The sequence below is a fragment of the Guillardia theta genome (assembly GCF_000315625.1).
Source record: "Guillardia theta CCMP2712 unplaced genomic scaffold GUITHscaffold_11, whole genome shotgun sequence".
Lineage (NCBI taxonomy): Eukaryota > Cryptophyceae > Pyrenomonadales > Geminigeraceae > Guillardia > Guillardia theta.
Window position 1 is genome coordinate 755,428 of NW_005434663.1, and position 12,496 is coordinate 767,923.

A 12,496-nucleotide genomic window follows, 5' to 3' on the forward strand; every position below is an offset into this window, starting at 1 on the left:
AGGAGAGGGTGGGGACTGATTCAGTCGGCTGCTTTACTCACCCTTTCACAAGCCCGAACTCTTCGTCGAATTCGTAACCAGACTTGGGCTCGGCCATTTGCGATGTGATCAACTCCTTCATCTCTCCCAGGAGCTGAAGAACTTTGTCCTTGCTCCCTGATGAAACCACAACTTCAACACGGAGGAAGTTGACAAACTGAACAGAAAGCATCATTGAGCCTCGACATCAAGTTTCTCCGAGTGCTCTTGCTCATGGCTCTCACTGGCGGGTCAGCTCATGCTCGTTCCGCGGCAGCTCCTCTATCGTCCTCCCTCTATCTGTTACTGTATCTCTCCTCCCTCTCCTCCTCTCCTCTCCTCCTCCTCTCCTCCTCTCCTCCTCTCCTTCCTACCCCTAACACCCTTCCTTCTACGTCCGCACATGGCACAAGGCTCGCAGGGCCTTTTCCAACGGACCAGTCAAACAATAAACTATTGCAAATATATGTAATATTGACACCACGTTCTAATTGATCGCTATGATCTATTGTGAATACTCAATGGAAATGTCATAGAATATTGTCCACTCGTCTAACAACCTGAGTCCAGCAAGTTCAATGCAGTGCTGTCACTGACAACTGGCAGGGAACTCCAGCAGACTGATACCGCCGGGCTGAGTCACGGCCAGGCTGAGGGCGGGCCCGGCGGACACGCCGGCCGCGGCTGGGCCGGCCGGAGGCTCCGCCGAGGCTGGGCCCCGCTCAACGCGGCGGCTCGCGGCCCGGCCGGTGCAGCCCCGCTCGACTCGTGACGCCGAATTGAATTTGTGACTGAATCCGTTACTGACTAGTCACAACTTGCGGCAGTGGAATCAGTGACCGACTGATCCGGCCCTGGAGTCAGTCACTGGCTCGAATTATCACTGGGCCCGTTTATTTCGCAGTTTTGATTCCGACGAGCAGGGAGACCTTGTCCCACATCGTCCGCACAGCAGCTGTGACATCGTCTTGGAGCTTTGACTTGTCCGAGGATTGCAGTGCATCCTGCCGCAAGGCAGTCAACTTGTTGTGTCACAGCTCCCACGGTCCTGAGGGGTGCCGAGGGGAAAGAAACACTCTCCCTGACATATGCCGGTGCGACAATCATGATGGGAGGTGCAAATGCACGTTCGTAGAGGGACGGAGGGTTGGGGGAGATGGTGAGGGAAGACAGAAATCATGGGGATACGATGAAGACTGACACAATCAGCCGAACACAAACTAGAAACACCCATCACACCCATCACACGATCACTGACCTTTACTTTCGTGATCAGCATCTTCAGCTCCTGGAAGATGACGTTGAGCCACTCCCTCAACTGCGCGGCAGGATCAGGGCAGGAACGGGTGCGCGGAGAGATCTCTGCCTTGAGCGTCCTCATCATCCTATGCACGTACAGCTTCACTTTGGCCTTGGTGAGGCGATACCCCCGTGGGGTGAGGGGGATCAGATCGTTCCACTTGCTCGCCTGATCAAAACTCTCTGTAAGTTCCCAGACAACCTCCAACAGGTTCCTGTCCGCACATCGGGCAGCCGTTGGGAGGATCGGCCGAAATTCTTTTGCATCTGCTCGTACATGCTCCTCCCATCCATCAGCATGGGAATGAAGTGTCTCTGCCCGGTCTCCTTCGTCTGCGTCTCCTTGAAATACGCCAGCAGCGGGAAGCCCGGCCACCAGAACCTCCACTCTACGATGCTCCCATACGACCAGGGCCCTATTGCTGTGACCCGCTTTTCCTCGCCCTCTCCTTCAGTGCTGTTCGAAGAAAGGCCGCCCTGTATGCTCTTCGGCTTGAGATCGTTGCCGTATCCTGATTCGGATAACCCAGAGACCCGCAGCACAGAGAATGTGTCGGTGCCGAAGCAGAAACGCAGTCTCGACGTTTGCAACACAAAGAAGCCGCCGAGGATCGTGAAGAACAGTCCCATCCCAGAAGCACCGAACATGTTCTTCAACACAAAACCGAGAGCAGCAGTTGAGAGGCCGAGACGGAAGTCTGGGGAGAGAATCTTAAGGGACCTCCTCTCGCTCTTGTTCTGCAACCAGCCTGACATGGTCACGCGCGTCCTCATATTCTTGCTTCTCTTCACAGGTGGGCAGGTCATTTCATCATGCAGCAAGAGACACGGGTTCGCTGCCCTGCGGTTTGTGAGAGGATTTCCCGTCCTGCATTGTTCAAGTCTGTATGCAAAAGAAGTGCTAACGCTGGTGCCCGGAAGCAAGGGGCGAACGTAGGAAAGCTGCATGGAAACAGCTGGAGTGGCGGTTGTTTGAATCGCCTCCTAGTTAACTGTTCTGATCTAGTCTTCCGTCTCTGTCTGATCCTCCTCTCCTCTCAGCTTCCTCTGCTCTCTTCCTCTCCTTCGCGCTCCCTTGCCTGCTCCATTGTTCCTTGCACCCCTAACTACCCTACCAAGAAATCATCCTTTCTCCACCGTACCCCTCCAAGAATTTTTATACCCCGTGGTAAACCTAATGTTTGTTTTGCTAAACCACCCGTACTGTAATTACCCCACCCATCTTGATCAAATGGAGGAGGCATAAAGAGGCGCCAGTGCCATTGTAACGGTCCGAGCCGGGATGAAACGACCCACTGAGTCAAGTTCGGAGTCCCCGAGTCCCGGTGTCACTGCCGGCAGGAGCCGCGAAGTTGGGTGCGGGGTCACTGGCCAAGCTGAACCCTGACTCGGAGTCGCTCGGGAAGACATTCAAGTTTATTTTGACAAGCAGAGAGGCCGGGCAGATCCGATCATAGATCATAACATGCTGCCATAGTTGACGGGAGCTGACAAAAGGCTAACAGGGATAGCGGCTGGAACACTTGCCATCATCATGCTATGCTGCTGCTCGCACATCTGCGCCTGAAGAAACGATCCGCGAGCACCGCATACGGAGCACTGGTAGCTCGTCCCGCAGGCTTTCTCGTGGTATTGGACCACCTCCTGCGTCCCCATGAACCCGCAAGAGTGTGTGCAGGTGAACTGGCGGGGGTAGATCGAGGGGCAGTTGGGGCCTGCTAAAGAGCTAAAAGATGATGTCAGCAGATCTCGATGGCAGCAACTCGCAGGAACTCACGTTGCCTTCTCGTGTGCTTGCCCGAAGACAATCTCGTGAGCTGTTGCAACAGCCAAGGCCGCACGCTTCTCGTGAACAATGATGGAAAGATTCTGCAAGGCAGCTTCCAGCTTAGCAGCTTTGGTCGCTGCTGTTTTCTTTGAGAGAAAAAGGCCTCCATTATATTCGCAACCGTCCTTGAAGTCTCCTTCCTCCGATCCAGTGAGCACTTTCACTGCAGCCTTGTACTATAAACAGGGATGAGCACAATGTCTTCAACTCTGAAATATTCCACCTGCTTCTCCGGAGTCTTGGAAGGGTCGAGTGCCTGGAGCTTGCGGCGTGCAGCATAGAACTGCTTCTCTATGTTCGCGTACTCCTGCAAGCTGCTCTGGTATGACAGCTCCGTCTTGCTCTCCTTCTCCATCGCTTGCTCGAGCTGGAAAGAGGTTTCAGTGTTCTGCTCAGCAAGTGAAGCTGATCCTGCCATACCTCCTTCACGAGGCCAAAAGTCTTGTACATGCAATCACGTGCTTGAGCTAATCGGAGCTTGGCCCTGTTGCGGATACAACTGTGAAGGCCCAAAAAAACAGAGAGAGGAGACTTACTCAAAGCAGACAGAGTGATTGCAAGGAGCAACATTCACGGACACAAGATTTGAATTCTTGACGAAGACCTCGTGTTCGTCTTTCAGGTTTTTGATCTTCTCAACAACATCTTTGAAGGGAAGCTTCTTGCTGTCGACAGATACCTTGTCTGATACCGTTGGAGCAGTAAAGAGAATTTCGATCGTGAGGAGATTGTCGAGCATCACAACATCTCCTAACGCTCTGCTCGCGGCACCGAGACCAAGGTCTTGGAGGACACCCTGGATTTTTTCATCCAAATCCTTAGATGAAAGGATGTTTGCCAAGTGCTCGTGGGGATTCAACGGAGCTCCGCTCTGGGCCTCTGTCTTCGGGAAATCGCCATCTGTACGGAACAAGAGCTTGAGGATCAAATGGCGAAGAGGAGTTTCCTGAGGGCAGAGGGGTACGGCCTGAGGAGCTGGCTGTACCAGGGGCATGGTAGTCGGTTGCACAGAGCCCTCTACCCCGAGAAGAGGGTAGGAGAGACTGATGGGAAGTTGTACACTTTCCGTGGAAGCAGGGGGGGGTGCTGCAAACGATGTAAGGACCTGTGTGGGGAAACCTCCTTCAAAGGGATAAGAAAACTGCGTGCCAGGGATAGGGGCCTGGAGAGAGAGAGGAATCTGTACAGTAGAATATGGAACTTCGAAAGCCTGCATAGTGCTTGTGCCTGAACAAAAAAATGTCAAACTCGAGAGGAGAAGAATTTTGTGTCACTCTTTGGCTCAGACTGGCTTTGTCTGCATTTCTAAATCTCAATATGTCGAGAAGAAAATATCATACTGTGATATAATTCCTGCACGCTCACGCACATACTTGACAGGAACAACGCCACAAATCTGAGTCTTCCTCCCTATACCCGCTTGTTTGTGACTCCCGTTTCGGTCTGAGTCAATATCTCCATGAAGAAGTGGACTCGCTCATTACACTAGCGCCCGTGACATTTATCTTGCTGATTGTTATCCTCTCTTTAGCCGACATTCGCCCTTCCTCTCTCTCCCTCCCTCCTCTCCTTCCGTCCCTCCCTCCTCTCCTCTCCCCCCTCTCTTCTCCCTCCTCTCCCTCCTCTCGCTCCCTCGCTCCCTCGCTCCCTCGCTCCCTCGCTCGCTCCTCTCGCTTCCTCGCTCCCTCCCTCTCACTCTCTCTCCCTGGCTCCCTGGCTCCTTGGCTCCCCCCCTGCCCCCGCCCCCCCCCTCTATCTATCTATCTATCTATCTATCTATCTATCTATATCTCTCCCTCTCTGCTTCCTCCTCCTCCTATCACTCCTTCTCCTCCTATCACTCCTCCTCCTCCTCCTCCTGATCCTCCTCCTCCCTATGCGATTCACATGTCCCATCATCTTCCTAGACAGGTATCGAATGCCTCCACACCCCGCATACGACCCCACCCCTCTTTCAACAGCACCCCCTGAACCTCCTACCCCATCTCACTACGACTCAGATACAAAATGAGTCATACCAGTACCCCACCCTACCTGTCTACTTGAAAACTTCACGTAAAGGACCCCCTGCACAGACACATCTGTAATCCAGAAACTCAACGGTACAAATAATAAAAGTGTAAGTTTTAGTGAAGCGACCGGGTACCCCAAAGAGGTACTTCATTACCCCTACCCTAGTCTCCAAGCAATTTTTGCTCTTAATTACACCAGTACTTGAGCACCCCACCCTCCCTGAAGGAGCAATTTCTCAAATCTTCCCAAAAATGTAACGGTCAATCAGTGATCCCTCTGACTCTCATACACCCACCCCTACCCCACAGGATTTCCCGCCATACACCCCACTGCAGAGTACCCCTCTTTCCCTCTCCCGTACCCCTCCTCCCCAACCTTCCTGCCAAACAGGGTGTCTCTCAGAACGCACCGTTCAACTGTGTACCCCTATCTCTCCCCCGCACTACCCCGTCAATGCGAGAATTTGTCCACCCCACTCCCCCTTCAAGGCCTCCCACCCACCCCTCCCTCGTCCTTTCTTTCATCCGAACCTCCACAGTGCGACGAGCAGTCATCGCTATGCAGAGCTTCACAGCCGCTTCCCTCCCTACGTCAGGCCCTCTCGTCTTCTCCATGCTCCCTCCCGACGCCATGTTAGGAGCTCCTTCTCTCCCCATCTCCTCTTCTGTCACCATCCCCAACCTTCAGACGACCTCCACTTCCATCTCCATCCCCATCTCAGGTCCATCTACCGTCTCCGTTCCCATTCCGCAAGCAGCTGGCTCTATCTCTGTGCCGAATCAAGTTGGAATCGCACTCACCCCCGTCTCTCTTCAGTATCCTGCCAGCCTCATGATGCCTGGCCCAGCTGTTGTGCAGCCAGTTCCTGAACAGATTGAGCCGCTCTGCCCGCAGGAAATCCCTGTAGATCATATCGGCTTCAAATTCGTGCTTACTAAGGACAGCGAGTTCCCCAAGACAGTGAGCAATGAGAACGGACTCGAGATCAAGCTAGACGACTTCCAGATCAACAACAACCTTCGAACTGGTGAGTTCAGCGCAGCAATCGGTTCTGCCATTGCCATGATGTGCGAAACTACTGTTGAGAAGCTGAATCTGCACTATCTTGCTCCGGCTCCTGAAGTTCTGGACCCCAAGAAGGATTCACAAAGCATTTTGAACATCGTGCAGAAGGCATATCCAAGCATTCCGAGCGAAATAGTCAACGACGAGTATACTCCAGTTAATTATTACATTCTGTGCAATATTCTCAACACCGAGAAAGTCATCTCCGTTGAAGTCATTGCCAAGCTCAACGACAAGACTCATATTGCTGTGAGTGTGTTGAAATGATTTGAATCGAGTTGTCCTGACGGATTCATGCAGTTTAAGAACATAAAGGATGAAAAGCTCTTCAGGCAGATTCAGGAAATCAAAGGACTGGAGACTCTCATCAAGATCTATCCTGCGGACTGCAATCATTTCCTTTGCTTAGAATCAAAGGTCAAGATGCAGCTAGCAAGCAACGCGTCCAACGTCACAGCATACCTTAGGAGCAAGGTATGATATGTCTGTCCTGGAGATGATGTGTTCAAGTCTGACAACTTGCTACCCAGCTGGAAGATTGCCAAGTAAAGTACGCAAAGTGTGAGGCTGCATACGTCGACACTCGCAACAAATATCTCAAGGAGGAGCAAGCTTGGACTTCGAACACGAAAGAGGAAGGCAATGCAGGGGATGGAAAGCAGGAAGAGAGCTCGGAGCTGATGATCCCAAGTCTACTCGCCAAATATGAGACAGCCTTCAAGACAGAGGAGGCGAACCTCAGGAATGTGATGTCAGCTTTGATCATGTCACAGGGCCTCCATGAATCTTTGAGCGTCAAGGCAGACAAGGCAAGGGCAGTCAGCGGACTCAACTGCCCGAACTTCCTCGTCAAGATCTTTTCGTGCGGGAACGGGTGTGGCTTCACAGGAGCGCTGGAGGACGTCGATATCCATGAGGGGACTTGCCCTCTCAAGTTCACTTGCACCGTCTGCGGCACGCGCGGGTCGTCTCAGAGCGTCAGGACATGCGAGCAGACGCACGCCATGCAAGGGATGACGCTTCAATGGCAGCCGGCGCAAGTGCAGGCATCCGGCGGCGGAGTTTGATCAGGACTGTCAGGTGTCATGGCCGGCACTGAGACAAAAGTTATATCCAGTGTAGTGCATATTCGGTGGAATCATGTAAGATTATTATGGCAACTTCAATCAACGACTGTTCCGAGTTTGTTCGCCACTGTGCTCACCGTTCAACAGTCACTGCAAACTTGACTCAAAATGGCTGCTGCCCGACCCAAAGGCTCCATGATCTAGACCCTCCAGTCTAACGGTCCTGGCACTAGCGAGGCTGGGCCGCTCTGAGGCCGGGCTGAACTTCGGAAAGTTGAACTTATGGAAGTTATACTCCACTGAGCCTTTATAAGTTAAAAATCAGTACGAGGACAATCAGGAGAGTCGAGGAGGCTTGCCCCTGACATTCCAACCCAGACTCCGAGGCTGTAGGGACTCGCAGTGGCAACAGTCACCGTCCGGCCGCCGCGGCCGGGGCCGGCCTGTTGCCAACTTCGTTTCCGAAGTTCCGAGTCCCGCCGGAGTAATAATAACTAAACCTTTTGTCCCCCGGAAGTACCCGACTCTCTGAGAGGTATTTGGCACCACCCCTCCAGACTTATTGGCCTCGGGAACCCCGTAGAGAATCACCCCTACCCCTTTGGATATCCGTGACCCCACCTCCAAGATGACTTGAAAAAAATTGTAGGATAATAGGTCTTTCCTACAAATCCCTATGACCAGAAGTACGTAGGACCAGGAAAGAAGACTCGAACCTCGTTGTCTGTACTACCCGTGGCTAAAGATTTTCATCCTCTTGCACTTTTACCGGTAGTCGTGAGCATCTTAATGGAATCTATCCTTCATACATCATAAATTTCTTAAGTGAAGTACTAAGATAAATGGAAGATGGTGGAAGATAGTGATATCCAGTAGGCAGGGGTATAACAATGTTTGTGCACCGGAAGGTAAATCAGGGGGTAGGGTACCTCTAAAAAATTGACAATGTGCGTTCCGTTTGTGCAAATTCCTACGGAGAGGAGGAATAGGGAAGAGGGGCGTAGGGGATAGAAGAGGAGGAGAGGAGAGGAGACGAGAGAGAGAGAGAGATTCATGCCAGCATAGTGTAGACCTCTGAATGTGAAAGGAAAATTCGGAGAGAGAAAGGAGAAAGGAGAAAGTGGGACGTAAGAGAAGAGGGAGAGGGGAGAGAGGAGAGGGGAGGGGGATGGGGGGAAGAGGGAAGAGGGAAGGGGAGAGTGAAGACTGGAGAGGAGGGATGAAACGGGAGATACTGGGGTAGAGAGAGCATGGGATGGTAGATGAGAGCAGTGAGAACATTAGGCAGGAAGAATGGAGTTTCGGGCAACAGAGCGGATTCCAAGATGAAACACGGTATAATCAAAGTCAGAGAGGAGAATCGTCGAGTAGAACATGGATAGAAAGCTTGTGAATTATTGCAAGCTAAGACTTGAGTAAGGAGAATATTTCATCTGCTCTGGGCCAATGGGAAAAAGTGATCAGCGAATGTCAAACGAGTTGATGAGGTGGCGCGGCCGCTTCAGTGAGAAGGATTGTCACAACGAAGGGTAAATGCTTGATTTGTAGTGGTTGTTTGTGCAGACTTTGGAATTGTAGCATTATTCCTTTCAGACTTGTAGCAACATAACAATGGAAAATATTGACAGTATCTGAGAGTTGAAAATCCTTGGCATTTTGATCGTAGATTGCTCTGCTAGGATTGTGTTGAATCAATGACTTGTTGTTTCAGTAAGAGTACTCTGCTGCCCAAGACAAGTTTACAACACCTATCTTCGAAATGCCTCCCCAGTTCTCGCGCCTGACGTCAGATGGAAGTGCAGCAATGGTTCGCAGGACCTCCTCCGTGGGCCAGAATTGCGACATGTACACGATAAGATTGCAGATCAATCAGGCATTTCAAGAAGCGGACAAAGATGGTTCAGGGCATCTGAGCAAGCAGGAGCTGCTCAAAGTGTTGGACACCCTCAACATCACCCTTCAGAACCCCGTCGATGACATGGACGTGATCTTCGGTGCGAACGGGCGGCTGCGCGTTCTGAAGACTCACTTCAGGACGCTGATGCCTCGTTGCTGACACCAGGTCTGGCAGATACCCTGGACGCCAACCACAGCGGTCACATCGACCTTGACGAATGGGGCGCATGTTTTGAGCCTGCTGTAAGCCTTTCTCTTGCTTGTCTTGGACCCCCACCCACTTCGCCTTTCAACCCTCCCCCCCCCCTCCTCCTCCCCGCCTCCTCCTCCTCCTCCCTCTCCTGCCTCCGTGCAACCAAGAGCCTTTTGGTGATGATGTTGTTTGCAGATCAAACGGTTTGCGGTCTCCCCGGACACGAAGATGGACATGGAGGATCTGATGAAAGTCACGTTTGCGGGGATCTTGGAGGATGCCAAGAAGGAGAGGAGCCTGGTGATCGAGGCATTCATGAAGGCATACGAGAAAGTCAAGGACGGATTTGGAACCAGATTCCTTGGCTCTAAGGTAAGGGAGATAGTTCACTCGAGGCCGGTGGGTGTTGCTGAGTGGGATTCACGCAGTGGCGCTTCAAGATCTACGACGCCTTCTACGGAGCAATAGAGGACGACAAAGTCTACGTCCCCTTGCGCTATGAGTACCTCAAAAAGAAGCTCAAGGAGGCCTCCCTGGACCAGGAGCCCTGGATCAAGAACGTCCTTGCCGGGAGCGTGAAGGCAAAGGATGACACGAAGGAAGCATTCGAACGCTTGAAGAGCTTGCAGGACGTCAAGAAGGAGCTAAGGGACCCCAAGGTCGTGATGGAATTCTGCGCAGCCTGGCTAGAGCTTCTCACTGAGCAGGAGCTGAAGAAGGCTGCAGCCGAGGGAGCGGACAAGTAGCGCTGTCGCCAAGGGCACTGGCATGGCGAGCCCCGAAGCACTGCTGGTGGTGACGTGGCAACGACCGTTGGTGGAAGGGAATTAATTTTCTAGCGTGAAAGTGAAACGGCCTAACTTCATCAGCGCATCTTGAACCACTTCGGTTTCCCTGAGACCCTTTCAGCTCGTTTCTCAGCAGCACGCAGCGCAGCTGGGCAGGTCTGTCAGCAAGTCTCCAGCTAGTGGAAGGGCAGCGCAAACCTGCTCTCTGATCGTCTTCCACCCTCGGAGGTTCCGGGGCTTGCTGGTCTCCTCCCGAGGCCTCGCCCTTGGATGCTTCTGCGTCCATCTCTGCCGATGCGCCTGCCTGACTCGCCGCCGTCAGAACCGTCCTAACGTGAATACAGCTCCTACCTCAGCCTCCCCTCCTCCTTCCACGTCCATCCTCGCCTTCTTGCTCTGCTCCTGCTGCAAATTTTCAGCTTGCTGACACGGCAAAAAGCTCATTTGCGACACCTCAAACTCTTCGATCCTTGACATGTAGGAGAAGGACAAGTAGGAGCAGTCTAGACCAGCAGCTCGTGACGACGAGGAAAGGGCCGAGGCAGGCTCACCAGGCTCTGACTTGGACTCGTTCCATGCAAACAGAATCCTCGCAGCCGGGAGCAGCTGGGAGTATTTGAGCTGGGTGGAAGAGGAGTCTTCTATCCTCTTGGGGGGAGGCGTCATGAACAAGTAGAATGCCCTGTTCGAATGGTGAGGACGAGGAAGAGGCAGGAACCGCAAAGACAACCTCTCTTTCTGTACAAGTGCCTGGCGAACGAAGTTGTAGATGTCAGAGAACGTCTCTTGTGACGAAAATTTGCCCTGCCAGAACGTCAGCACTCGCCATCGAAATAGGCCTGAAGAATGCGGCCTGACCTGAAGCCAAGTTCTGTCCGGGAAGACAACTCGGATGACGACAGTCTGATAGGCAGACAGCTTCTGCTCTCGCTCCTCTTCTCTCATTTTCCTTGTCTTGAAACTGAGAGCATTGACACGTCAAGACGGCAACTACATCATAATCTCCTCATTGACCCGCTCTTTTGTTCCTTCGCCTTCTTCGAGGCTTCCAACGAGTGCAGGTCTTCCGACTACAGGCAGCCATATCTCAGCTCAAGGAAGATAGAGCGATTGGAGGAGAGAAGGAAAAACCGGGGAATGGCAAGGAAGATGAGGAAAAGGATGGAGAATCGAAGTATTTGACTGACCGTCAACTCGAAGATCGAATCGTCAAGTTGCAGCAAGACAGCACGAGAGTCTCCCTCCCTCTCCCTTCCCACCGTCCACGTTCTCCCTTCCCTCTTCTCCTCGGGCTTTTCCGCCATTCTGCTTTCCTCCGATACCGGTTGTTTCACCGCTGCCCCGCCCTGTTCCTCGCTCGCCGCTTGTCCTCCAGGGACTTCTGCTGGCTCAGGGACGGCAGAGCTTGCCACGTCATCCATCTTCTCGTCGGGCTGGCTGGGGTTCTGCTGGGCAGCATCCGGCTGCTCCGGCTTTTGCTCCCCTCCTGCCGCCGCCTCGTTCTTCTTGAGCCGGTACTTGAGCAAGGCTCCTCCGGAGACGAGGCCGATGCTGAGGAGCGAGCTGCTCCGGAGCTGCTCTCCTTCCAGCGTCTTGTTCATGACCGTCACGCAAGGCAACTGCAGGGAGCTAGTCAGCGCTGGGCACGCCGGCATGCGCGTAAAGGAAATGACAACCTCCTGCAGCATGTTGACCCCAGTCACCAGCCTTGCCCCACACACGTCCTCCAAGTTCTGCAGCACGTCGAAGAGCAGTGTGCTGCAGTGGCACTCCTTCTGATACCTCTTGCCGTCCTCCAGCTGCAGGGTGACAGACACGACTCGAGCTGCACGAGAAACGCGGGGGCGTCATGGCAGGTTGTCATTTGAAGGTAACGTCATTGAAGGAAACCTTTCTGCTCTTGCTCTGTCAGGGGCTGTAGGTCTAGAGAGGCCCCGTTGGGAAGGTTCGCCAGTCGCAGCGGGAGCGCCAGGTCGAGCTCCCTGTCGAGTGTTAGAGAGAGCAGCGGGCATGAAAGTGAAGAGAGGCAAGGTGCCGTGGGAGGAGGAGGGAGAGGAATAGGTGAAAACGGAAGAGGAAGGAGAAGTGAAGGGGGAGCGGTGGGGTTTGGGGGGGGGAGGGGGCGGAAGGGAAAGGGCCGGGGGGGGGGGGGGGATAAAAGGGGGATTCAAACCTCAAAAAAAATGCAAAGAATAAAATTCAACACCGAAAGGCTGCCGTCAAGTCGAAGATCTCCAAGACTCCCCCGTCTCCCAGATTTTAGCACAGTCAGTAAACGCACAGTGTGTCTTGTTGGCATACCAAAATGAGTTTTCCGGATTCGAACCCG

The 12,496-nt window shown here is 53.1% G+C and overlaps 5 protein-coding genes across 5 annotated transcripts in view; 2 read left to right on the forward strand and 3 right to left on the reverse strand.

The window, feature by feature from the left end:
• Window positions 1-1,566: 1,566 nt before the first annotated feature.
• Window positions 1,567-1,950, reverse strand: GUITHDRAFT_92649 (hypothetical protein; the record flags this gene model as incomplete). The annotated part of the gene is made up of 2 exons (XM_005838509.1): window positions 1,567-1,774; window positions 1,844-1,950. Coding segments are annotated over 2 exons (312 nt in total), but the record flags the coding sequence as incomplete, so codon positions are not given.
• An 825-nt stretch (window positions 1,951-2,775) lies between these two features.
• GUITHDRAFT_134491 (hypothetical protein) lies at window positions 2,776-4,139 on the reverse strand (the record flags this gene model as incomplete). Its single annotated transcript, XM_005838510.1, has 5 exons — window positions 2,776-3,043; window positions 3,095-3,321; window positions 3,369-3,512; window positions 3,566-3,644; window positions 3,682-4,139. The coding sequence occupies 5 exons, from the start codon at window positions 4,137-4,139 to the stop codon at window positions 2,776-2,778; spliced, it is 1,176 nt and encodes a 391-aa protein (XP_005838567.1).
• A 1,577-nt stretch (window positions 4,140-5,716) lies between these two features.
• Window positions 5,717-7,290, forward strand: GUITHDRAFT_134492 (hypothetical protein; the record flags this gene model as incomplete). The annotated part of the gene is made up of 3 exons (XM_005838511.1): window positions 5,717-6,472; window positions 6,524-6,697; window positions 6,754-7,290. The coding sequence occupies 3 exons, from the start codon at window positions 5,717-5,719 to the stop codon at window positions 7,288-7,290; spliced, it is 1,467 nt and encodes a 488-aa protein (XP_005838568.1).
• Window positions 7,291-9,049: 1,759 nt separating this feature from the next.
• Window positions 9,050-10,125, forward strand: GUITHDRAFT_102850 (hypothetical protein; the record flags this gene model as incomplete). Its single annotated transcript, XM_005838512.1, has 4 exons — window positions 9,050-9,284; window positions 9,353-9,429; window positions 9,575-9,751; window positions 9,808-10,125. The coding sequence occupies 4 exons, from the start codon at window positions 9,050-9,052 to the stop codon at window positions 10,123-10,125; spliced, it is 807 nt and encodes a 268-aa protein (XP_005838569.1).
• Window positions 10,126-10,244: 119 nt separating this feature from the next.
• The window catches only part of GUITHDRAFT_102851 (hypothetical protein), a gene marked incomplete at both ends in the record, with an annotated part of 2,921 nt that continues 669 nt past the window's right edge, over window positions 10,245-12,496 (reverse strand). The window contains 11 exons of the mRNA XM_005838513.1: window positions 10,245-10,315; window positions 10,366-10,471; window positions 10,519-10,569; window positions 10,621-10,670; window positions 10,719-10,849; window positions 10,898-10,971; window positions 11,026-11,128; window positions 11,182-11,237; window positions 11,490-11,786; window positions 11,844-11,992; window positions 12,058-12,149. Coding sequence (XP_005838570.1) covers window positions 10,245-10,315; window positions 10,366-10,471; window positions 10,519-10,569; window positions 10,621-10,670; window positions 10,719-10,849; window positions 10,898-10,971; window positions 11,026-11,128; window positions 11,182-11,237; window positions 11,490-11,786; window positions 11,844-11,992; window positions 12,058-12,149 — 1,180 coding nt within the window. The remainder of the gene's footprint in view (window positions 10,316-10,365; window positions 10,472-10,518; window positions 10,570-10,620; window positions 10,671-10,718; window positions 10,850-10,897; window positions 10,972-11,025; window positions 11,129-11,181; window positions 11,238-11,489; window positions 11,787-11,843; window positions 11,993-12,057; window positions 12,150-12,496) is intronic.